We start from the raw sequence: 27,487 nt of genomic DNA, 5'->3' as shown, positions 1-27,487 counted from the left end.
CAGTGAGCTCTAGAACAAGAAATGGGTTTGAACATTCTATGAACATTGTTATTGCTAGTGAAAATGTCTGCTAGGCATAATTATATTTAATAATTTACTACTAATAATAACACAACACTATTTTCTAATTAGAAACTGTAATTCAGTATAATAAAAGTTAATAACTTATATCTTACATATAATCTTCAGTCTGGAAATGAAATCATTGAAAAAAACCTTAATAAAAATCTATGAAATTTTAAAGATAAAAGATAAACAGTAGGATCAAAATCTGTCAAATTTTCTCCTAAAAATATTTTAACATAATAAATAACTTTGGGAGAAAACATGTCTATGACATCCCATGAATTTAGCCAATACCATAGGCTGTTCAATATCTAATTATAATCTCTTATTTTCTTTTAAAACTGTCTACTAGTCTTAATCTAGTATTGTTTAAGAAAACCAAGTTTCCAGGGGCGCCTGGGTGGCACAGCGGTTAAGCGTCTGCCTTCGGCTCAGGGCGTGATCCCAGCGTTCTGGGATCGAGCCCCACGTCAGGCTCCTCTGCTATGAGCCTGCTTCTTCCTCTCCCACTCCCCCTGCTTGTGTTCCCTCTCTCGCTGGCTGTCTCTATCTCTGTCGAATAAATAAATAAAATCTTTAAAAAAAAAAAAAAAAAAAGAAAACCAAGTTTCCTTTAGTTTGTTTTCTTGTATCACTGTGCTACTCTTAGCAGGCATAGGGTGTAGAAGTTTGGCAAACACCACCTGTCTGAAAGTCCTAGTAATAAGACTCTTCTTACTGCTGGGGTCAGTTTTCACGCCTCCCTTCCTGCAAGCTGCCAGGAACACTAGTAACTGCTTTCAGGGATGGCTGTATGTGGTAAAGCATAGCTCCACGGATCCTGAGGTGGTTTTACTTCCTACTTGTCTTTGTAGCAAGACTGATCCTCATGTTTCCTTCTGACTAATCAAACCGGATGCGACTTACCTTCTCTCCCCACCAGACCCTTCATTCATCTAACTATCCAGCTATATGATTAAGAATTCAAGCTCTCCATGTTTTATGTAAGCCTCATGGTATCCACAAAGCAAAAACCTATCACTGATACACAAAAGAGAAACAGAAATCAAAACATACTATAGAAAATCATTAAATCACAAAGGAAGAGAGGAAGAGATAAAGGAACAAAGGAACTATAATCAACCAGAAAACAATGAACAAAATGGCACTAGTAAAAGCCCAGACCTCTCACTAATTACTTCAAATGTAAATGGTCTAAATTTACAAAAGACACAAGTTAGTTAAATGGATTAACACACACACACACACACACACACACACACATAAGACCCAACTATATACTGTGTATAAGAGACTCACTTCAGTTTTAAGGACACACACAGACTGAGCGTGAAAGGATGGAAAACATATCCCATGAAAATGGAAACTAAAAGAAAGCAGGGGTAGCTGCTATACTTGTATCAAACAAAATAAACTTTAAGCCAAAAACTGCAATAAGAGACAAAGAAGGTCATTATATAATGATAAAGGGGTCAATTCATTAAGATAATATAACAAATACAAGTATTTATATACCCAACATTAGAGCACCTAAATACATAAAGCAAATGTTAACAGATCTGAAGGGAGAAATAGATAGCAAGCGATACAATAATAGCAGGGAACTTCCATACTCATTGTCAACAATGGATAGGTCATCCAGACAGAAAATCAATAAGGAAACATTGCCCTTAGATGACACATTAGACCAGATGGTCCTAACTGACATAGATAGAACATTCCACCAAACAGTAGCAGAATACACATTCTTCTCAAGTGCACATGAAATATTCTCCAGGATAGATCATATATTATGCCACAAGACAGTCTTATTATATTTAAGAAGACTGAAATCTTATCAAGCATCTTTTCTGACTACAAAGGTATGAAATTGGAAATCAATTACAAGAAAACTGGAAAATGTATAAGTATGTGGAGTTAACATGCTACTAAACAAAACACGGGTCAAAGATGAAAACAAAAGGGAAATCAAAACCTATCTTGAGACAAATGAAAATAGAAACACAATACACCAAAACTTATGGGATGCAGCAAAAGCCAGAGGGAAGTTTTTATTGATAAACACCTGTATTAAGGAAGAAGAATCTCAAATAAACAACTTAACTTCACACTTTGAAGAACTAGGAAAAGAACAATCTAAGACCCAAGTTAGCAGAAGGAAGAAAACACAAAGATCAGAGAGGAAACACATAAAATTTGATAAACATTTAGCTAAACTAAGAAAAAAAGAGAAAAACTCAAGTAAAAACAGAAATGAAAGAGACATTACAACTGATAATATAGAAGCACTAAGGATCACAAGAAACTACTTTGAACAATTATATACCAACAAATTAGAAAACCTAGAAGCAATGAATAAATTCCTAGAAACATGCAACTTACCGAGACAGACTCATGAAGAAATAGAAAATCTGAACAGACCAATAATGACTAAGGAGATTGAAACAGTAATCAAAAACTTCCCAAGAACAAAAAAAGTCCAGGACCAGATGGCTTCACTGGGGAGTTACACCAAACATCAGAAGAAGAATTAATATTAATCCTTCTCAAACTCTTCCAAAAAAATAGAAAAGGAAGGAACACTTCCAAATTCATTTTATAAGGCCAATATTATCCTGATACCAAAGCCAGACAAAGACACTACAAGAAAAGAAAATTACAGGCCAACATCCCTGATGAATATGGATGCAAAAATACTCAGTAAAATTTTAGCAAACTGAATTCAACAGTACATTAGAGGAATTACATACCATGATCAAGTGGGATTTATCCCTGGGATGCAAGGATGGTTCAACATATGCAAATCAATCAATGAAATACAAAAAGGAAGGATAAAAATCATACGATAATCTCAATAAATGCAAAAAATAGACAATATTCAATATTCTTTCATGATAAAAAGTCTCAATAAACTGGGTATATGGGGAACATAGTCATGTGTGACAAGCCCACAGCTAATAACATACTTAATTGTAAATGGCTGAAAGCTTTTACTCTAAGATCAGGAAGAATGTCTGCTCTAATCACTTTTATACAACATAGTATTGAGAGTCCTAGCCAGAGCAATCAGGCCAGAAGAAAAAGTATCCAAAAAAAAAAAAAAGAAGTAAAACGTCTCTGCAAATGACATAATATTATATATAGAAAACTCTAATGATTTCACACACATACACAAAAAAACTTTTAGAACTAATCAATGATTCAGTGAAGTTGCAGGATACAAACTCAATATTAAAAAATCAGTTGCATTTCTAGATGCTAACAATGAACTACTGGAAAGAGAAATTAAGAAAACAATTCCAGGGGCGCCTGGGTGGCACAGCGGTTAAGCGTCTGCCTTCGGCTCAGGGCGTGGTCCCGGCGTTGTGGGATCGAGCCCCACATCAGGCTCCTCCGCTATGAGCCTGCTTCTTCCTCTCCCACTCCCCCTGCCTGTGTTCCCTCTCTCGCTGGCTGTCTCTATCTCTGTCAAATAAATAAATAAAATCTTTAAAAAAAAAAAAAAAAAAAAAAGAAAACAATTCCATTTATAACAGCATCAAAAAAACACGAAAATACTTAGGAATAAATTTAACCAAGGTGAAAGATCTGTACACAGAATTGATATTGTAAAATGTCCATAATACCCAAAGCAATCTACAGAGCCAATTCATATCTACCAAAATTCCAATGGCATATTTGACAGAAGCAGAACAATTCTTAAATTTGTATGGAACCCCAAAAGACTCCAAAGCAATCCTGAGAAAGAACAAAGCTGGAGGCATCAAGCTTCCTGATTTTAACTATAGTTAAATTAAAGCTATAGTAATCAAAACAGTATGGTATTGGTATAAAAACAGAAACACAGATCAAACGGAACAGAATGGAGAGCCCAGATATAAACCCATGCATCTATAATCAATTAATTTTTGACAGAATAGCCAAGAATAAACAATGGAGAAAGGATGGTCTTCAATAAATGGTGTTGGGAAAACTTGATATTCATATGCAAGAGAATGAAAATGGACCCCTACCTTACACCATACACAGAAATCAACTCAAAATGGATTGAAGATTTAAACATAAGACCTGAAACTCCTGGGAGAAAACAAAGGAGATAAGCTCCTGGACATTGGTCTTTGCAAATATTTTCTGGATTAGACACCTTAACCAAGGCAACAAAAACAAAAATAAACAAGTGGGACTACCTCAAAGTAAAAAGCTTCTGGACGGTAAAGGAAACCATCAACAAAATGCAAAGGCAACCTAAGGAATGGCAGAAAATATCTGCAAACCACATATCTGACAAGGGGTCAATATCCAAAATATATAAAGAACTCATACAATTATTATCAAAAAGCCTAGTAACCCAGTTAAAAAATGGGCAAAGGACCTGAACAGACATTTTCCCACAGAAGACAGACAAAGGGCCGACAGGTACAGGAAAGTGACCAATACTACACGTCATCAGGGAAATGCAAATCAAAACCACAATGAGCTATCACTTACACACCAGGATGACTATCATGAAAAAGATAAGAGATGACAAGTGCTGGTGAGGATGTGGAGGAAAGGGAACGCTCGTACAGTGTTGGTGGGAATGCAAGCTGGTACATATAGCTACTATGGAAAACAGGATGGAGATTCCTCAAGAAATTTAAAAGAGCACTACTGTATGAGCCATCAATCCTATTTCTGGGTATATATCCAAAGGTAATGAAATCACTATCCTGAAGAGATATTGGTACTCCTGTGTTTAATGTAGCATTACTCACAATAGCCAAGGTAGGGAAACAGTCTTAGTGTGAAAAAATGGATAAAGAAAATGTGGTATTTATATATATAATGGAATATTATTCAGACTTAAAAAAGGGAATGCTGCCGTTTGCAACAACATGGATGAACCTGGACAGCATTATGCTATGTGAAATAAGCCAGACAGAGAAAGACAAACACTGCATAGTATCACTTATATATGCACTCTTCAAAAAAACAAAAAAAAAACAAAACCGTCAAACGCACAGCAACAGAGCAGGCTGGTGGTGGCCAGGGACTCCAGTTGGGGTGGGGAACTACGTGAGGCTGGTAAAACGGTACAAACTCTTATTTGTAGGATGAATAAGGTCTGAGGACCTAATGTATGACATGGCGACTCTAGTTACAATAGTGTATTGTATAACTGCAATTTGCTAAGAGAGTAGAACCTAAGTGTTCTTACCAAACAAAAAAGGTAAATATCTAAGGTGGTTGATGGGCTAACTCAGTGAGATCCTTTCACAATGTATCCATATACCAAATCATTATGTTACACACTTTAAATATATTACAATTTTGTCAATTGTACCTCAATTAAGCTGGAAAAAAATCTCAAGCTTTGGAATCAGCTTAATACAAGTTTGAATTCTGGATTTTCATGTCTCGTGGAATCTTGGGTAAATTACTTAACCTATATTAGTTTCCTCATCTATAAAACTGGGATAGCAAATACATCTATCTCGTAAGACTACTTTGGCACATTAAATCAGAGAGTTCCCATAAAATGCTTAGCGTGCTTGGCACACAGAAAGGGCTCAATAGATGTAGGCTCATTAATAATTCCGACAATAACGACTTCCTTAGATATTCAGCACATATGACGTGCCAGGCACTGGGGTAAGTGTGAGCATAGCTGACGCAGGAACAAATGTGCAAGCACTAAAAAACTGTGAGAAGCAAAGCACTGTGTGGAATCATGGACAAGAGGCACATATCCTCACGCGAAGATTGGTGAGGAAGGCTCCAAAAGCAAATGAAATCTAAAGGATGTCATCACTTATAAATGAAACACTATCATGACTCTTCGGAGTATTTCTTAAGCTCTGAGGAGGGAAAACAAGAAACATGCTGACATTAGCCCTTAATTTAATCAAAATATTTTGCTGACCAATGCTCTAATTTAGAAAGCACACACAAGTGTTCTTAGAGCCCTGTAATTGGTGCTTCATTTAAATATTTACCAATTTCGTTTGTACCACTCCACATTTTAAAATGGAGCTGAAATATCATCTGTAGAAACATCTGAAAGTTAAAGTATAATCAAACTGCTGAAGTATATAAACAAAACAAGACACGGATATGTTTATTCTTCAGTGGTCTAAGGCGGCTCATATAAAACTTGAGGTCTCTGCATGTAACATCATTTCTGAAGTAAGAAAGATCTTAGTTATAACAGTCTCAAATCACGAACTCTAAGGATGATATCAACACTCTACATAAAGTATACAGTTGGCTCGCCACGAATGGGGGCAACGTGAAGGGGTTTGCTGGTGGTGAGCGTGGGAGAAACTGCAGTTAAATTACATGAAACCTTCAAGTACCCAAATTTCCCTGACGGTGTTAGGGACCTGCTCAGCTCCCCAAAGGGACTCCGTTTCAGGAGCAAACTACCGGCTGTAGTGAAAGGCTTCCCACTTCTTAAAGCAGAACAACTTCCGGGGTGGGAAGTCACACCTTCTAGGCCCTGCAAGGCTGTAACCACGGCTGAGCTGTGCTTCATAACTGACTATAAAAATGAGCTGGGCTCCATCCAAACATTCCTTTGAACAAAAAGACTATTATGCATTTCTTTGTAAATAAAGGATAAAACATCATCTATGACATTTAGTGAAACTAGCTTTAGTATTTCTTGACTTTAGAAAAATTTTTTTTCTCTCTCAAGGAAAGCAAAATTAACCAATATATTCTACAAATAAAACATTTGTTTCCTACCATTATGTATTATGAATGGCAGGACACAATGGGTGATGACATGGGGCCATTTTCAGTACTGAATAATCATAATGTAGGCGTTTAAAAACCTAAGAGATTTTTAAATATTTTTTCTTTTTTTTGGGTTGACTCTGAGGCCAGGATCTAATGGTCAATCCCCACCATAAATAATTTGGTCTACACATTTGTGGGCCCTACATCTCATCAGTCATTTTGAAAGACAAAATACCTAATAAAGAATGTAAGGCAGCACAATACAAACTTTCTGCCAATGCAAGAAAAATGGCTTAATATATATAACCTTTAGATAGACTGCCCAAAGACTACGAAACGTACCATGTCTAAATTTTTATTTCCACATTCTGGGTCCTTAAATGTTTAAAACAGTTTGGTTGGCAAGCCAGAGATCACAGGTGTGAAAATATTCAAATCGTTGCATATTATCAGGCTTTTCTTTGGCTACAAATTTTTAAACTGCTTGCTACAATTATATAAATCAGATCTTCTACTGACAGAAACTCACCATTCCCAAACTCGTAGGCTCTTATCATCAGATGTGCTCACGAATCTCCTATTCTCATCAACAAAAACAATGGTGTTGACAGCTCCCAAATGCCGGTCATACTCCTGCACAATTTCTCCACTTCGAATGTCCCACTGTATAGCAAACAAGAGAAAAGGTAAGACCAGAGTGGAGCAGATACGAAAATAAAGATCAGAACTGTGGAAAAGTGAAGAAAAAGATCTCTAACATAATGACTGTTTTCTACTAAAAACAGACCGTTAGCAGTCCCTAAAAGCAGCAAGCATTAAACAAATTAATATTCCTTATTCCATCCCCTAATACAACGTAAACTATAGGAATCTTACTAAGAATACTGTAAAAAGACTTACCTGCACAATCTTTTTATCCGACATACCAGCTACAAAGAGATTTTGCTTATCTTCATCGGGATTAAATTTGACACAATAGGGCACTTTTCGGTTTGTAAATCTTGATATACACTGTCCTAAAACCAAAGACTCAACTTAAAGTAGGTAAAATAAATTTGAACACTTCAAAGACAGCCCTGGGATTAACATCTAGAGAGCATCTGCTTAATACAATTTGGGGAAGGGCAGCCTGCTTGCTCTTTACTATAAATGATATTGTTCCTTTTCACAGATTCTTTATATGGATTAAAAATATTTTTTTCAAAAGTAAATCCGTATCATCAATTGCAGAACAGATAAAGTGATTATGATGTGTAGCCTGAATTGAGAACCACTGTGGAGTAAGAGTAGGGGCTCTGGCATTAGAGAGACCTCGGTTTAAATCAGTTCAGCCACTTCCTAGCTATGTGGCTCTGGAAAAGTTCCCCCTTTAAGCCTCAATTTCTTCATCTATAATAATAATAGTAATTCTGGGGATATTTTAAGAATTGGATGTGATACTGGATACAGGTGCATAGCACAATGTCTGGTAAACAATAAGTGTTCAATAAATATTAGCTATTATCTTTTCCCTTAAAACTCAGTAAGATCAAAGATGGTTCTCTAATGATATAAAATTATACCAGCCACCATGTACTAATACAATTAACATCTGTGAATATATAAAACGACGTGACCCATGGGTCTGTAAACAGACTTACTTTTTAATCCATGTGGGCAATTAAATTTAATTTTGTTCATCAGACATTTATTGTGCTTCTATTATGTGTAACGCAGTGAGCTGGGCGGTGGAGGGGAACAAAAAGATCAATTAACTAGTCTATGGAAGATTTCAAATTTGCTTGTCTATCAGGATGTTTGCTTTATAAATTGTATTTGGTGGAAACAAAGTTTCAGATAAAAGAGCTACTTACATAGCTGAGTGTGAACTCTACAAACATTTTATGATATTAGCTGACCGTCGATGATACGAGAATCATTTTGCCTCTGTAGACCTGAACTGAAGACCACTCAATGTTGTATCATTTATAAATGCTAATTTATAAGATAAATACGTATTGGCATTAGCATAAGTGAGCTCTTACCTGTCTCAGTGTCCCAGAGCTTAAGGTACCTGTCATAGGCTGCGCTGAGGAACTGTGTTCCTGCAGTATTAAAGCAGATGTCCCTAACGGCTTTGCTGTGGCCTAAGGCAGGGACAACAGAAATGCAGGTGAGCTGAAGTATCTTCTCTTAAAACACAAACACCATATGAGAAATAGCATTTTCAAGCCACCCTATGAGTCAAAATCTCTGGAATCCTATCCCCTGACTTTCTGATGTGGACTATGTTAGGTGTGGGCTTGGGAACGTAGGTGGTTTTTATTCCCCCTTCAGAAAGCGCCCTAGCTGTTTCTGATGCATAACATTTAGGTAAGAATCAAGAGAAAAGATCTAACATTTTTTTTTTTAGAGTTTGTCATAGAAATCTTTTAACATGCTATATACATAATTGATGACTAAGCAGCCAAGAATTTAAGGAAACATAACAGACCAATTATTGCCAACGAAAGAGGAGGGCCGAGTGACATCTGGGAGGTTCCTGCTCCAGATTACTCACTAAGTGAAACAAAGCGACCTAACCCAAAAGTTCACGGAATCACAGCTCTTCTGCAATACCTGTCATTTCTGTGATCACATTACCAAGTTTCAGAGAAGTGACTTCAGAATCTCAGAGACTAAACCTTTTGGAAACTATAACTTCTGTTTGTTTTAAGATAGATTTTGACAATAAATTAACTTCAAGGTGCTTTGCTTAGAAATCAGTCTGCCAGACCAATCACCTCTTTTGAAAGTTACAGGGACAAACTGTGGCTAAATGAGAGCAGAAACTTTCCTATTTTTTACCACCCCTTCACGACCAAGACCGACAAAATGTGCATTGCACGAATCGTCAGCCACACACAGCAGCCCTGGGCCACCATCCCCAGTGAACTCGAATCAGGCCATGTGCCACAGTAATTAGGCGTTGTTTTCTACAGCAAGGGTCCCATCTTCCAAAACTGGTAATTTTGTTTTCCACTGAAAAACTGTCTGCCAGTGCAGGGGAGACGGATGGAGACCAGGTCAACTACATGTAGAAGAGGCATTTCCCCCCTGTCTGCTGCTGGGAGTCCTCCTGTAGGATGCCATGCATCTTGGGCAGTAGTTATTTGTTCAGCGAGGCCCTAAAATCATAACAAAGCACTGCGGAACGGACTCCCACTTGAATCTAAGAACAGAGACACTACGATTCACGCAAATAGTGTTTCAATAATGTACAGTTAAATTTGGAGATGGAACCAGGCTGCACATGAAATCTCACGAGGACAGTAAACTATCCTCTACCAAAAAGGCTCGTTTGCCACAAAGCTGTTCTCTTTTTGGCCTTGTTTTCTCCCTCACGGAGTTCGCTCAATCTTATTCTTTCGTATACTTGAGCCGCCAATTCTGAACCTCTTTTCAAAGCTCAGCACCTGGCTAATTGCTTACTGGCCATGTTCATCTCGATATCCCAAAGGCAGGTCAAATTTAATGAGTGGCACCTCGTCATCCTCTTATGTCCCCTCTCTTGGTGAAGGGGACCAGCGCTCAGCCAGCCAGCTGGGCATCACCCTAGATTTCTGCTTCACTCTTATCACTCACATCCAGGGACTAAGTCCCGCTGATTTTAACTTTTTTTTTTTTTTAAAGATTTTATTTATTTATTCGACAGAGATAGAGACCGCCAGCGAGAGAGGGAACACAAGCAGGGGGAGTGGGAGAGGAAGAAGCAGGCTCATAGCGGAAGAGCCTAATGTGGGGCTCGATCCCAGAACACCGGGATCACGCCCTGAGCCGAAGGCAGACGCTTAACCGCTGTGCCACCCAGGTGCCCCTGATTTTAACTCTTGATTATTCCTTTCTTCTCTATCTGCTGCTTTAGTCCAGGCTCTCATCATGTCTAATCCAGACCGATGAAATAACCCTGTCATTCATTTCCCTGCCTACAGGCCTGCCCTACCAGAGCATCTTCCATACTGCCACTGTGATCTCCGTAAACTTCAAATCTGATCGAGTTAATTTCTACAAGAGCTGTTTAATGGATCCTACACTCCTTATTGATGGCACATAAGGTCCTTCATGCTCTGCCCCTGGTTATACTGCTTTTTCCTCTTGTCCTCTCTCATCATATCCCCTCCCTAGCAATTCTGAAATATATTTGGCGGTCCCAAAGCAGCCTGCTTTCTCAAACCACTTTTGCTTTTGCTGCTCTCTCTTCCGGGTTCCCTTTTGGGAGAACTTCCTCTTCAAGACTCAGTTCGAGTCTTTGAAGACTTTCCTTATCAGTGTAGTAATATTACTGTTAATGATGTTATCTTAGTTTAAAAGTCTTCCCAAATAGATTTATAGACGGAGAGAAAAGAAGTATTACCAATAAATGTTCGCAGGCAGCGTCTGTCTCCGTAAACCTCCCATAGCTGGGGAAAAAACACATAGAAATATTAAATTGAATACAAGACTTTGATAAAGCGACAAGTTTCAATCAAGAACAACAACCATACGCCAGCTATGTGTGTGCATATCTGTGGGTACTGGGGATTTAACCAAGGCATCATACATCAACAAACATGATGCTTGGTGCTGCTAGTCTGTGTTGTACCACTTAGATTACATACACACACACACACACACACACACACACACACACACACATTTGAAATCTGATACTGAAAGATACACCAAAATATCAAGAGAACTTAGATGGAGCTAATACAAGTGATTTTCACTTTCTTCTTTTTTTCTATATTTTATATATTTTCTATGATGAAAAGTTTCTGCTTATGTAATATTATGAGCTACTTTCAGAAGAACTAAATGTTATTAAAGCTGCTATGTTTATAACATTTTGGTACTGAAGATTTTTTTTGAGCTTTCTGAAGTAATAAAATATTATAGAAGCTATATGAAAATAATGATCTAGACTAAAATGTAACAGGCTAATGATTCTCATCGCACCTAAAGTGAATTAATACAATAGCTTCAAAACTCCTTCCTTCCTTCCTTCCTTCCTTCCTTCCTTCCTTCCTTCTCTTTTTCTTTCTTTCTCTTTTTCTTTCCTCCCACCCCGCCTCCCTCCCTCCCTTCCTTCCTTCTTAAAGATTTTATTGGTCAGAGAGAGAGAGAAAGACAGTGAGAGCACAAGCAAGGGGAGCGGCAGGTAGAGGGAGAAGCAGGCTCCCCACTGAGCAAGGACCCCGATGTGAGACTGGTTCCCAGGACCCTGAGATCATGACCTGAGCTGAAGGCAGACGCTTAACCGACTGAGTCAAACCAGGCGTCCCTAAAATTACCTTTATTCTTGCCTGCCTCAAATCTAATCCTCAATAATGTTACTAGTGTTCTAAAAGAGACCGCACTTCCTGGCCACCCAGTGCCAACAGGATAAAGTCTCAGTTCCCACAGCATACCAGGCAAGGACCTCTAGCACCTGATCCTTTGGTGAGGACTGCTGCTATGCTGTATCTCTCTGATTCGAGACTCCAGCAACCACAAACTTGCAGTGTTCAGCACACGCCATGCCTATCCATTCTATTCACTCATTTCAGACATACTCTACTACCTACGCTCCCTTCCCTCACCACCACTTTACTTGGTTACCTTCCTGCTGAAGGATGCTCCTCTTAGAAACCAGAACACCTTCCGCCTGACTCTATAACATCATTTATATCATAATGAAATAATTACCATGAGGGCAGGGACAGGGCCTTGATAAATTTTTAGTCTCAGCCCCTTGCACACAATAGGTACCTAATAAATGTTTACGGATATGAACAAAATTGAACTCTATGCTTTTTTAATTGGTCAAAAGACCTTAATCTCAACAAACATAGCTTGTATGAAGTCAAAGTTAAAGGAAACAAAGGTTTTTTACTCCAAACTGTTAGCCTGTGACTTTAAGCTATTGAGTAGAGATAAATGCCTAAATGGCTGTTCTCATCAAGAAAAGCTACCTTCATATATTGTTCATATTCATGAACTGTTTACAAAGAGTAAAATGTTAATGACTCAACTTTCCAAGCCTCAAGAGTATTACAGAGTTGATATTTCTTGACCATCATAACAATTTAGACACAGAAGACACAAAAAAAGATAACTATTCTTTCAGATTTAAGATTTTTTTTTTTTAAGATTTTATTTATTTATTTGACAGAGAGAGACAGCCAGCGAGAGAGGGAACACAAGCAGGGGGAGTGGGAGAGGAAGAGCAGGCTCCCAGAGGAGGAGCCTGATGTGGGGCTCGATCCCAGGACTCTGGGATCACGCCCTGAGCCGAAGGCAGACGCTTAACGACTGAGCCACCCAGGCACCCCTCAGATTTAAGATTTTTTAAAAGGCTTTCCCCATGTTCAAGCTGACATGCAGTGGCAACTGAGTTTTCTCCCCCACATACTCTACAGCTGAAATTTAGCTTAAAGTGGAGCTTCCTAAGACTATAAAAGCTGAGAGAAGAGGCTGGGAGCATTTCTGCTACTTGGTATCTACTTGCATTTATAAGAAAAAGGATGAATTGCATTATCTATTTTCTACAATGGGATTTCTATCGCGTGTCCTCTCTACCTCCTACGGTTCTGAGGAACAAATGAACTCAGTTACACATCCAAAACCTCTAAAAAAATGCATTATTAGTGGTTAAATATTTATGTATCTAAACCAGAGTGATTGATTATATTCTAATCAGTTATCTAAGCTTACAAAAGAGCCTCGCCAATTGGACCACAGAGCCATATTTTAATCAACATGTTTGGAAGGAGTTCATAAATGGCTGCATTCATGGGGCCTAAGAGAAAATTTTTAGCCTCTAATTGCCTAACAAACCCAAATTTATTTATAATTAACCAAAGATCTTCACCAAAGCACTAGCTCTGCAGCATTCCTACTGTTACTGAAGACTCACCTTAATTTTACAGTCCATGGAACAAGACAGCAATAAATGGCCAGAGAGAGGGAATAATCTGACGGCACTGACGCCCTAGAAAAAGGTGTTACAGTTATCAATCAGAAACATTCAACTATCACCTGAAATGAAACGTAAGGACAGTGTATTTTTATTTTATTTTTTATTTTTTATTTTTTAAAGATTTTATTTATTTAGTTGACAGAGATAGAGACAGCCAGCGAGAGAGGGAACACAAGCAGGGGGAGTGAGAGAGGAAGAAGCAAGCTCCCAGCAGAGGAGCCTGATGTGGGGCTCGATCCCAGAACGCCAGGATCACGCCCTGAGCCAAAGGCAGACGCTTAACCGCTGTGCCACCCAGGCGCCCCAGGACAGTGTATTTTTAAGCAACTTAATGTACTATTTTTCTTCATCCCAAAAATCATGCCTGAGCACAGCCTTCATTAGTATTCCAAGAACAGCCCTTATTGACACGAAGCTTTCGAAGATTTGTTTTTTAAACTTTAATACTGACTTTCTCACCCAAGGGAATACTTGCTCAATCAAGTTGCTAATGCTCTCTCTCTTCTTCCTTTTACTCAGTTCCTTTGCTCTTTGCCAAGAGCTGGGAATGATCAGTTGGAATAGTGCAGATGACAAGGAATATCAACATCAAAAGTTTCAAGTATCTTGTCTCTACATTAGTTTCAATATGACCAGAGTTTATCAACCAGAAACCAGCTAATCTTCTCTTAAGCACGATAATCCCAAGAGCTTAGGCAAGATTACTGAGGTTTTGGTGCTACTACCAACCCATTATTCATGGATGTGGTGTCCCAGAAAAAGCAGATTGTGGCAGGAATTTGTGGGGAAAGGCTTGGGCTACCCTAAGGCGACAGGACACCAAATTAAGAAATGTTATGTCATGGCCAATCCCTGTGACCAATCTGCTTACCTTTGTATGTCCCGACCACACATGAATTTGTTTTTTGGGGAGGTAGCACTTCTCAGGTGGCACAGTGGACCGCAGATTAACACCAACATCCTGAGGTATGTGAAGATAGGATCTACCTTGGTAGTCATACATTTCTTTAACTGAAACAACGAGACAGAGGAAAGCAGTGAACAAATACCAGCTACAGTCATAAAATCTATATCCTTAAATGATAACGGTTTTCTCATAGGGATATTGTTCCTTATTAAGGTTTGGGTAATAATGCTGATGAAGTTAAGACCAAGAGTCAGCTAAAATTCAGCTGCTTGAAATCCCTGCTGTTATTTAAATTAGAGGTAGTGTTTTGGAATTTCTAAATACCCAGAGAATATCAGACCTTTAAATAACATCTATACTTCTTTTACTTAGTTACACATTTTAATGATATATAAAAAAAGACTTCACTGCAGCATAATTACAGCGAGGGAAGACAAGAAAATACTTGGGCCTTGTGAGTCACTGGCAAAGACCCAGAAGCAAAACAGGACAGAAAAGAAGTTAAAACAAAAATATCAACTATCCTTTTTCCGTCTTCCTCTTTTATGCCCTTCCAGGTTCCTTTTCCCTTCTCTTTTCCACTTTCAACACAAAGTTTGCAGTGAAGTCACTTGTGGCACTTAAATGACATAGTGTATATAAAGCATTTAGTAGCATGTTTGGCACAGAGGAAGTCCTCGATGGATGTTGGCTGTTATTTTTATTATGGCTGCAAGCACCACAGTATTAAATAGCGTCCTTGAAGACAAAACTGAGTTTAAGAAACCAAATATGGCCTCATCAAACCTAAATATTTGATATGTGATCTAACATTAGAATAATCAAAAATTGATACTAAATTATTCTTTACAGTTTGATAATCACTACATAATTTTCCAAATGCAACTAATTATTAGTTATATTTGGTACCTGAACCAGGTACATTCTAGAATATTTATAATTTATTTTAGAATACATTTCCTGAATATGCTTTCCTTCCACATATCAAAATTAGCATGAGAATCTTAATCTCCAGTCTATTCACATGAAAAACAAAGTTTTTCTTTTCAAGTTTAATTTAGTAATAGTTATGAATTATGTGGCTATCTGGAGAATATCTGACTTGAGTTAAAAACAAAAGGATAAAATGGGGCAAGAGTCTGTTCTTAGGAAAGAACAGATTATGACAATTCAGATTTCTTCTTTATCTACTATTTTTAAAAATTCACTAGCACTTGAAAGAATCATCTGTGGCAATCATTAATCATGCTATTTTCTCTCCTTTATTAGAATATGGAAGAGTGTGCTGTAATTTCTTTGAGATGCAAATAGTCAAATACAATTATTCCTAATATAGGGAAGTACAGCAGCTGATTAGTATGGGCAATTGATAGTATACGAACAGAGAACAGAGTGAGTATCTGAAAGTTTATCATAAAAATGAAGAGGCATAAAAAATATATTACCATGTAAGATTGTCTTCTCCTCCCCAGGTTTCTCTTCTTCCTGTTTGCCCTTTTTCTGCCTCTTTGCTGTGATTTCATCCAATTCTTTTTGTTCTTCCTAAGGAAATTAAGGAATGAACTTTAAAATGGATGTTTTAGAACCCCACTGTGCCCAAAGCTGGTTATAAATACTTTATAATGAGGTCCAATTTTGGGTGAAGCAATAGCTGTAAGTATGTCTCCTGGGATACAAGTCTCAACTCTTTGACAGATTACAAAATGACATTAAACACATAATGGGTACTAGTTAATACTTTTAAACTTATTTTATTCAAAACCCATCTTTCTGGAACACCTAGAAACAAATGTATTGTATTATGCTAATTATCTAAGCAAAAAGACAAAGTGGTTAGAAAATCTAGTATTGGAAAGGAAACTCAATTTTTGTACACAATGTTGTTCTCCAGTAAATAGCTTTTACTAAGTCATAAGGATATAAGCAATGACTACAGATTTATGACACAACTTTTATGGGAGGAGCAGTGGAAGGAAGGTGGGATAGGAGTAAGTCTTTATCTATAATAACAAAGAGGTCAACAAATGATGTCTAATGTAAATAAAAAGTGGCATATGTATTTGATTGAGATACATGAATGAAAGATACAGCTAGAATATAAGCTTCATGAGGACAGGATTTTCTTGATCTTTTCCACTGCTATATCTCTAAGACCTAGGATAGTCACTGGCTTACATAGATAGTGGGATTAGGAAATGGAGAAGGACAGGTAGGGTTCTATGGTTGTACTTTATAACATTTCATGGTATTATTATTTTTTTAAAAATAGATTATTATTTGTTAAAATTTTTAAATAAGTTAATAAACAAACAAAACCCACCATCAATTCTAAAATTACAGAAAGGTTGATTCTGTGATTACTATCTCAGTATATGGTATCAAAACCAGCTACCACCATAACTTAATAGCATTATCAATTTTTATTAAATTTTAATTTGTATTAAAAATTGTTCAATATTGTATTTTAATTAAAAATAAAGAAGAAAATAAATCAGAAAAGGATAAATTGAAAATATTCACAAGAAAAATTAGAAACTCTTACTCTATTTTCCCAATCAACCATGGCAGAGAAATATTGATGAGTCATCATTTGGTTCTCTAAGGAATCTCAAGTTTATTAATATAGATATCCTTCACAGAAACACAGCATCTACCTGAATTGGCAATGAAAAACATCAAAACTCACTTCTGAGGGTTTGGCTACATCTTTTTCATCCACATATTTTGCCCACGGTCCCAAAAAACCATCAATATTAGATGCGTCATTTTCTTTGAACTTTTTCCTCTTTTCTATTTTTTTCTGACCAGTTTCAAACACGGTTAAACCTACATTAAAAAAATACATAATAGAGATCACAAATATGGATATCTTCTAAAGAAACAGTAGCATATAAATAATTTTTACTTTATATGGTTAAAGAAAATTGATTGTTCAAGTGACCAAAGATTTATTAAAGAACACAAAATGAAATCTATATGAATCTGCCAGGTACACCAACTCATACCATACAAAAAGAGACTCAATCTTCTGGGAAAAGAAGCTTTCTCCTACTGCAATATTTTGCAAGTCCTAATATATTTAAAGAAAAGACCTGGCTATGTAATCCTACAAGGTACACAATCCTTTTAATGAATCAAGGACCTGGATCAGTGGATTTTACCACTTTTTGAAAGGAATCCAGCAACTTAATATTGCTAAATAACGATAAAGCTACTTTCTTTTTTTTAAGAGAGAGAGAGTGTGTGTGGTGGGGAGGGGGAGAGGGAGAGGGAGAGAGAGAATCTTGAACAGGCTCCACGCTCTGCATGGAATCCGACACGGGGCTTGATCTCATGACCCTGAGATCGTGACCTGAGCCGAAATCAAGAGTCAGATGCTCCAATGACTGACAAGAATAAATTAAAATGTATCATTTAAAAACTGAATTAGATTAAATTACAGTAAGTAATTAATAACTTTGATTCACTTGCAATTTAACAATATAAATTAAGCAAGGTTTCACAAGAATCTGGTATTCTTCTAAGTGATCTAAATCTAAATTGGACCTCTAATATAAGTCTTAGATTAAAAAGAAAAGAGGAAAGAGGATGTTTCTAGTTGAGATTCTGAGTTGATCGGTAGGAGGTGGCAAGCTGTGTGTAGCCAGTAAACTGGAAAAAAAAGTTTTATGGGAGTCATAATTACAGTTTAACTATTAACGGAGACTCTAACTACATAAGAGATTTGGCGTGTAGAGGTCTAACTCAAAGAAAAAAGCTTACCTACATTAATTCAAATGCGTTTCCGTTAGGTTGTGTGCTACAACAAAAGCTTGTCGAAATTCTACTGAATAAAAATGTAGCTCGTACACCGAAGGTCGCTGGTTGATATAAGGTCTGTAGCTACTAAGTAGAAGTATCCTCATACGAGCAGCGTATTCTTTTTCTAATGAGCATAACTTACGGGTAAGATTCCAATGATGAGCTTTGTGACAAGTCAGCATGTAGAGTATGACGCTTTGTTATAAGTACAAAATGAATATGAGCACAAATACATATTCTAAAACATACTCAAACTCAGCCTTCAAAGCAACCCTAAGACAATCTCTGTAGACAATGTATAATAAAACTTGTTCTGCTCTGTAAAAATGTAGCTTGACATTAGTGTTGAGAAATAAACCGCAAACATTTGCTACGCATTAATTATAATTTACTGAATGATTTCTACAGGGTTGGCACTGTGCCAAGTACTCATAACAACCCAGAATAAATAGGTACCAACATCTTCCCTACAAGGTTGCATGCCTCATGAATGGCAAAAATGAGCTTTAAACTGTAATGGTTCTCGACCATATTGCTCTATAATAGATTACTCGCTTGTTTCAACTTAAAAATAAAATCAATCTAATAAAATACTAGTTTTTACTACAGTCTCAGGTCATTTTGCAAGACAGTAATTATAAGTGTGTGTGTGTATATATACACATATACTTGATATGAAATATTTCAGATAAATTTGAATAAATTACCTTGATTTTTTTCAGCTTCTTCTACTGAACCAATATATTTAGTAGACACTTGATGATTATCTAATGAAGGGTCTAATGCATAACCTGAAAGGAAAAAAGTACTTATTACTGACTCCATTTTTGCCACTTATAATTCGTTTTATCACTATACAGATATACTCATCTCACATTTTCCTTCCCAGATGTTGAAATGGTCGCTTTAACTTAGGACTATCTTTCTTTCCTGAGCTATATTCCTATTTAGAACAATTAACCCAAATCTCAGACTGGACATGAAGGACTTCAGCCAAGTAAGAAGTATCTTATAGGATGAATCTAGCATATTGATATTACATTATTAACAGTCTCTCTGAATTTTAGTCTTTAATTTCTAAGATCTTAAAAATATATGTACACCACACATTTGGAAGTTTAGAAAGCATTTCCTTTTTGGTTTTGGTAATAGAAAATACATGGCTTTAGCTTATCAAATTATATTAACTATTAAATAATTTAAAAAAGAATAGAGTAAGAAGAATTATATAAAATCTAGCTATTTGAAAATGTTATTCTCTGTAAAGACAGTCTTCCCTCTCAATTTTAAAATAATACATTTTTACTTCATAAATCATTATGTATGTTTCCTTGGTAAGAAAAGTGAGAATATCAACTGGCATGTGAATACACGCCTTCAAAAAGTGATGAAAGTATGTAGCTACTATCTATATAAATGTAGTCTTCAGTGGTCTTTGGGGACTTCAGGAAAGAAAATCTATCTATGTTAACTCAAATCAATTTTCCTTAAGTGGGGGTGCTATAACATGATATATGTTTGGTAAAATTAGTTTTAGTAATCACCACTAATTTACAAAAGAGCCTAGGTCATTAAACAGTTTATGGTCTATGACCCATGTGAATAATCATAAAATATATAAAAGTACTAGCCACTTTTTTAAGGGGTCCATCCTAGTAGATAAAGTTGACACTTTAATTTTCCAGCTAAAGATTAAAGAGAACTTCTTTTGGGGAACAGAAAAAGATTTGTCATCAAACACACTTTTCAAACAAGCTAAGGATAGAGGTATTCAACTCACCCTCATGATATGCTAGAAAAGAACCAACCACCTGGCTATTAATGCAATTGCTTACAGTTTTTTGAGTAATAAAATATGTTCTCAGCCACAGGAGAGAGCCTGATGGCAGAAAAGCAGCTTTGGAATAACCTCTCTGAAATCACAGGTCCAAATCCCATGAGTTATTTATCTTTTGTCTCTTTGATGTACAGAACAGTGTTCTGTAAAGGATTTTTTAAATGAGATTTTATAAGGCTCATATAAAATTTAGACCAACATATCTGATGTTAAAAATCTCCATCTCAATCAGAAAAATTTATCCAGAATGTAATTCTATCTTGAGAGAGATTTATGTCTATACAAATGCCACTGCATTATATGTTTGGAGGGATGGAGTGGGAGGCAGAGAGGAAAGGCAGATCCCTGGTACTTCCTGTGATACCTACGTAAGCACCAATCCCCAGCTTATTTGGCCATAGTCTTGTTTCTGAGCACAGGAATTTATGCTCTCTTCCTTTTCCACATCATCTACGGTAAAATAAATCTTTACTGTCATTATTACCATTACTACTACTATTGCCTCCCACGTCAGGTAATTAAGGGATAATAATATTTCCCCTTTACAAATAAGAGAAGCTAAATATTAGCTATATGCCCTACTAGAAGGCAGCAAGTGACAGAGCAAGATATACTTCTAACACTACAAAATTTTAGTCCAATTAGTTTTCTATATTATCCTATGTCTCAAGTGACTATGTCTGCATTCTAGTTCTAATATTCCCATCTATCTTTGTTTTCCTTTTTATATTTTTAATACAGTTAATGTCTTTCTTCCTTTGTAGTCTTATTTGAAATGTCTCTATTTTAAAAATTTTTTTATTTAAATTCTATGTAATTAACATATAGTGTAGTACTAGTTTCAGAGTGATCGAATTTAGTGATTCATCAGTTGCATCTAACAGCCACTGCTCGTCACATCACGTGCCCTCCTTTATGCTCATCACCCAGTTACCCCATTCCCCACCCACCTTCCCATCCCATCAATTCTCAATTTGTTTCCTAAAGTTAGGAGTCTCTAATAACACCAATTTTATTATTAGATCCTTAAGATCATTAATACTAATATCTCAATATGTAAATAAGATAAAAATGATCTGCAAAGACTGGTCACAAATATATCGAAAAACCTTCAACCTCACTAGTAGTCCAAATGGAACAAATTAAAGAGAGTATTTTTGTTATCACATAAATAAAGGAAAAACAATCACACAGAACTTAGGAAAAGAGAAATAGGACTTGAACACGTGGTGGTGGGCATGTAAGTTGGGAGAATTCTTTTGGAAAGCAATTTGACAAGATATAGCAAAACCCCTGAAAACATTTATATTCAGTAATGTGCAGGAAACCACTACAACACCACTTGGGCCATGTTCTCTGGCTGCGGCCGCCACCCCCACCCTTGCCTCCAGTGCACATTAAAGATCCCAAACCATGACTGACTCCAATACTTCACAGTCAATAAAAACGGCGAAATCTTTGAATTGAAGGCTGAACTCAACAATGAAAAGAAAGAAAAGAGGAAGGAGGCTGTCTAGAAAGTGATTACTGCCATGACTGTGGGGAAGGATGTCAGCTCTCTCTTTCCAGATGTAAACTAACAGTCTAGAATTAAAGCAGCTTGGGTGTCTCTTGTTTGATGAACTATGCCACGAGTCAGCCAGACATGGCCATCATGGCTGTCAACAGCTTTGTGAAGGACAGTGAAGCTCCCAATCCCCTAATTTGGGCCTGGGCCGTCAGGACCATGGAGGGGGGGTGGTCATCCAGGTGGACAAGATTACAGAATATCTCTGTGAACCCCTCTGCAAGTGCTTGAAGGATGAGGATCCCTATGTTTGGAAAACAGCAGCAGTCTGTGTGGCAAAACTCCAGATATCAATGCCCAAACGGTGGAAGATCAGGGATTTCTAGATTCTCTGTGGAATCCCATAGCAGATTCAAAGCCAATGGTGGGGGCTTATACAGTTATGCATTATCTGAAATCTGTGAATCTCGTCCAAGCAGCAACCTACTTGATCTGAACCCACAGAACATTAACAAGCTGCTGACAGCCCTGAATGAGTGCACTGGATGGGGTGAGGTCTTCGTCTTGGACTGCGCGTCTAATTACAACCCTGAGACGACCGGAAGGCTCAGAGCAGCTGTGAGCGTGTACCATTAGCCTCCCAATGCTTTTGTGGAAGGAAGTCATGGAATCCATCACAAACACTTGCCAATACACCATGGGAGCACTGATGCAGGTAACAGCCCTGTGGGCACCACCACTGCCACCAACCCGGAACAGCCTCAGGTTATCCCCTCTCAAGGTGACCTTCTAGGAGAACTTTTAAACTTTAAACCTTGACCTCGGCCCCCCAGTCAATGTGCCACAGGTGTCTTCCATGCAGATGGGAGCAGTAAATCTCTTGGGAGGAGGACTAGATAGTATGGTGGGACAATCCTTCATCATCCCCTCATCAGAGCCTGCAACTTTTGCTCCTTCACCTACTCCTGCTGTGGTTAGCAGTGGTCTGAATGACCTGTTTGAACTCTCCATGGGGATAGGCATGGCACCTGGTGGATGTCTAGCCTCCTATAGTAAAAGCTAAAGGCTTGGAGATTTCTGGAACATTTAGTCACTGCCAAGGGCACATCTATATGGAAATGAACTTCACCAACAAAGCTCTCCAGCACGACAGACTTTGCAATCCAGTTTAACGAGAATAGCTTTGGGTGTCATCCCGAGTACTCCTCTGGCCATCCGTACACCACTGATGCGAAACCAGAGCATTGATGTCTCCGTGCCTCTCAACACTTTGGGCCCAGTCATGAAGATAGAACCTCTGCATAAACCGCAGGTAGCTGTGAAAACTAATACTGATGTCTTCTACTTCAGCTGCCTTATCCCATTCAATGTGCGTTCTGTAAAAGATGGCAAAATGGAGCACCCGGTCTTCCTTGCAACATGGAAGGGCATTCCCAATAAAATGAGCTAGTTTCAGATTAAGGAATGTCACTTAAATGCTGACACTGTTCCAACAAATTGTAAAACAACAATGTTTATACTATTGCCAAGAGGAATGTGGAAGGGCAGGACATGCTGTACCAATCCCTGAAGTTCACTAATGGCATTTGGATTTTGGCTGAGCTATGTAGCCAGCCAAGAAACCCAAATTATATGCTGTCACTGAAGTGTAGAGCTCCTGAAGTCTTTCAGTACCTCTATCAGGGCTACGACAGCATTCTGAAAAATGAATAGACTGGTCCGGTGCCCCCTGGCCACCCCATGATTGGTGCAAGCCCAGAACTCTTACCTGGAAGAAACTGTATTACCATGTAGACTCTGAACCCAAACACACTGAGGCCACCCAGCAAGGTAGTGACCAGTCTGATCTGTGCTAACACCAAGGCACAATCTGTTGGATAGTTCTGGCTTTCATTTTTTATGTCTTTAACTCACTGGATAGTTCAATCTCTGTCTTAGCCCACCACCCCCTAAAGGGAGAGGCAAAAACCACTGGCTATTAAAAAAAACAGGCCCATTTTTGAAACCAGGTCTAAAGCCAACTGAGTAGTTTTAAATGCCTACTCTTACTATAGGATAATTTAAGAAGAAAAATAGGTACCAGATAAACTTAATTGAACCTTTTCTTTTCTGTTTTGTTTTAAAGTACTCGTAGCTATCTAAATTATTGCTTAAGTTCTTTCTAAGGTCTAAAACAAAGTATTTAAAAGTCTGTTTCATTATAGGCTAGAATAGAGCAAACTCATGATGCAATAAAGTTGATTTTTATGTGCTGCATATATACTTGATATTTACACGGATCCCTTATACAAGTAATTCATACAATGCATTGATAACCATTTTTTTTTTTTTTGGACTGGAAGTGTCCAACCCTTCTAGGTGATTTCAGAGGTATACAGTCTTAGCTTTTGGCACACTGTCAATTATAACCTCGTTATGGTGAAATATGATTTAATATATGACAATCTTTTTACAACCAGTTTCCAAGAATATATCGTGATAAATAACTAAGACTATCTATACTAAAACTCTAAACTAATTTATAGTGAATCAGTTTACGTCACTCCCTAAAAATTAGAAAAAAAGTAACTTTCCAATATTAGAATAATTATGTAAATTATGGTACAGACACTACATAGTTCTAAAAAATGACAAACTGAGATTATAAATTAACACTGAAAAATGTTTATGATAGAACACTGAATAAAAAGGTGAGATGCAAATTTTTTTGTATAGACTGATTATAGTATAGAGTAACTTGGAGAGATAAAGATCATGATGCTAACAGTAGATATGTTAGTATAGTGGGATTATAGGTAACCTTTTTCTTCTCTCTTTCCTAAAAGTTTAAAATTTGTTTATATTATTTAATGAAAATAACTACTATCAAAAAGCATCACTGAATACATATATTTCACATGATGCTGGTTTTTTTTAACCTTTTTTAATCCTATCTTATAATAATGGAAGTTAATGGCAGAGAAGGTAGAAAAATTTGTTCAGAACTTAAAACAAATTCTATAAGAAATAAAAGGAAGAGGTAGAATTCTGCCTGCAAAGAAAACTAAAGAAAAAAAAAGAGACAATTTACTGATGTCTAAAGATGTGATTATAAAATCTGTTGTAAAATTCTAAGTTTTCTTTTTCAATTACCTTTTTGGAAAGAAACACTAGCATAAGTAACTGATTTATAAAGAAGATCACAATTACAATAGGCAAAGAGACACAGATGAGCTTATAGAAAGAGAAAGGAAGGGCACCACCAAATATTAGCAAATCTGGTATCAGTGACCAGGAACTATCAACAAGGACGTTATAAAGACCACCTTCTTTTAGAGGAGATTCCCAATCCTGTGTGCATGTTAACTTTCTTAAATCTGATAGGATATAGTTATCTTACACAATGAATCTGTGGCCATTCTATTTCCTGATGTCCTTTAATGAACAACAGAAAACATTTCAGAGTAAGATCTGAGAAACAGAATAAAGTCAATCAGTAAATAACAAGATAAAAAGAATATGCCAAAAAACCAAATAATCTGATGAAAAATGGGCAAAAGACATGAATAGACACTTCTCCAAAGAAGACATCCAAATGGCCAACAGACACATGAAGACACGCTTAACATCGCTCATCCTCAGGGATGCAAATGAGAACCACAATGAGTATCATGTCACACCTGTCAGAATGGCTAAAATCAAAACACAAGAAACAACAGGTGTTGGCAAGAATGAGGAAAAAAAGGAACCCTCGTGCACCACTGGCAGGAATACAAACTGGTGCAGCCACTATGGAAAACAGTATGGAGGTTCCTCAAAAAATTAAAAACAGAATTACTATAGGATCCAGTAATTCTACTACTGTTTACCCAAAGAATATGAAAACACTAATTCAAGAAGATATATGTAACCCTATGTTTATTGCAGCATTATTTACAATGGCCAAATTATGGAAGCAGCCCAGTGTCCACTGACAGATGATTGGGTAAAGAAGATGTAATATATATACACTGGAATATTACTCAGCCATAAAAGAGAATGAAATCTTGCCATTTGCAACAACATGGATGGATCTAGGGGGTATAATGTCAAGTGAAATAGGTTGGTCCAAGAAAGACAAATACCATATGATTTCACTCATATGTTGAATTTAAGAAATAAAAGAAATGAACAAAGGAAAAAAGAGATAAAGCAAAAAAAAAAAGACTTTTTTTTTAAAAAAAGATTTTATTTATTTGACAGAGAGAGTGGCAGCGAGAGAGGGAACACAAGCAGGGGGCGTGGGAGAAGGAGAAGCAGGCTCCCAGTGGAGCAGGGAGCCCGATGCAGGGCTCGATCCCAGGACCCTAGGATCAGGCCCTGAGCCGAAGGCAGACGCTTAATGACTGAGCCACCCAGGCACCCCCCCAAAAATGACTCTTAACTACAGAGAACACACTGATGGTTACCAGAAGGGAGGTAGGTGGGGGGATGGGTGAAATAGGTGAAGGAGATTAAGAGTACACTTATCATGGTGAGCACTGGGTAATGTACAGAATTGTTGAATCACTATATTTATTGTACACCTGAAACTAATATAATGCTGTACGTTAATTATACTGGAATTAAAAAATAAAAGTAACCTCTTAACACTATCTGGTCATTTACCAACTTCAACAGCAACCTGCATATGATGGACATTCAATAACAAGCGTTCATTATCAAGTACAACAAAGAATATTCTGTTTTTAAGACCTCAGACTATTTTTAGTACTCAGAAAACACAGCAAATTTAGAATGATAGTTAAAAATATTAGTTCATCTTCCCATTTGTATAAATATTTATAGATGTGTTTAAGAAAATACACTACCGTTTTTAAAAAAGGAATCTAGATTAATAAATTTAAAAAGCAAGAAGATAAAACAGATTATCCACACAGAAATGTGTCAAACTGGAAACAGTAAATCTTATCACCCTACCGTATGTGGCAAAAGTTCTTCTTTGCTGTTCAAACATAAAATCATTGATATGAGCTGGTTCAGCATATCCAGAAAGCATATTTCGAGGGGCAGCCATTTGCTGTGTCCTAAAGGGATTTTCTGGTCCAAACTGCAATGTTATAAGAAAAAAACGAACTTAAATTCTGAGTATATAAAGCTAGAATTACTAGAACTATTGTACAATATATTCTCAACTCTGTATCATGAGGGGCTGAGTAACCGATCTGGAACACGCTCACCACATGTGCTCAGTGCAGCTGGGCAATGGCTGATGAGCAGTGTCTGTCAGCCCGTAGGTCAGAAGGAGAGGAATCCAGCTCACCTAAGTCTTTGTGTGGCTATTCAGATTTGAATTAATTAAAATAAAATATTCAGTTCCTCGGTCACACTAGCCACACTCCAGGACTTCAAAAGCCATTTTGGCTACTACATTTCCATCATTACAGGAAGTTCTATTTGACAATGCTGCTCTTGATAATTGATAACTATATTTTGTCTAAACCATGATTTGGGGGATTTTTGGTGACTCTTTTTTAATTTGTAAAGATGATTTTTGGTGACTTTTATATCAATAATGGCACCATGATGTGATTTAAAAAATATATGTTTCTTCTCCATTAGATTATGAATTCCTCAAAGGTAGAGACTTAAAATCTTCAATACTTACCATAGTGCCTGGCATATAGAAAGCACTAATGAAGGAAAGATTAATCAGAACCCCACTGCGGGCAG

General features: G+C 37.1%; 2 protein-coding genes and 1 pseudogene across 3 annotated transcripts in view; 2 read left to right on the top strand and 1 right to left on the bottom strand.

Annotated features, from left to right (window-relative positions):
* The window catches only part of METTL24 (methyltransferase like 24), a 122,727-nt gene extending 109,823 nt beyond the window's left edge, over window positions 1-12,904 (top strand). For both annotated transcript variants that reach the window (XM_087865382.1, XM_087865388.1), the window contains exon 6: window positions 10,737-12,904. In XM_087865382.1, the coding sequence (XP_087721508.1) occupies window positions 10,737-10,775 (39 nt within the window). In that variant the 3' untranslated portion in view covers window positions 10,776-12,904. The remainder of the gene's footprint in view (window positions 1-10,736) is intronic.
* The window catches only part of CDC40 (cell division cycle 40), a 49,487-nt gene that overhangs the window by 4,297 nt on the left and 17,703 nt on the right, over window positions 1-27,487 (bottom strand). Inside the window, exons 3-12 of the mRNA XM_045798466.2 lie at window positions 26,735-26,864; window positions 19,160-19,243; window positions 17,338-17,477; window positions 16,097-16,193; window positions 14,616-14,755; window positions 13,682-13,756; window positions 11,159-11,204; window positions 8,811-8,912; window positions 7,687-7,802; window positions 7,316-7,449 (exon numbers count right to left, since the gene is read on the bottom strand). Coding sequence (XP_045654422.1) covers window positions 7,316-7,449; window positions 7,687-7,802; window positions 8,811-8,912; window positions 11,159-11,204; window positions 13,682-13,756; window positions 14,616-14,755; window positions 16,097-16,193; window positions 17,338-17,477; window positions 19,160-19,243; window positions 26,735-26,864 — 1,064 coding nt within the window. The remainder of the gene's footprint in view (window positions 1-7,315; window positions 7,450-7,686; window positions 7,803-8,810; window positions 8,913-11,158; window positions 11,205-13,681; window positions 13,757-14,615; window positions 14,756-16,096; window positions 16,194-17,337; window positions 17,478-19,159; window positions 19,244-26,734; window positions 26,865-27,487) is intronic.
* On the top strand, window positions 21,711-26,739 carry LOC148109254 (AP-2 complex subunit beta pseudogene; annotated as a pseudogene).

This window comes from Ursus americanus, chromosome 11 (genome assembly GCF_024610735.1).
Source record: "Ursus americanus isolate L20-20 chromosome 11, mUrsAme1.1.p, whole genome shotgun sequence".
NCBI classification, from domain to species: Eukaryota; Metazoa; Chordata; class Mammalia; order Carnivora; family Ursidae; genus Ursus; species Ursus americanus.
This window is presented reverse-complemented; position numbering and strand designations above follow the sequence as displayed.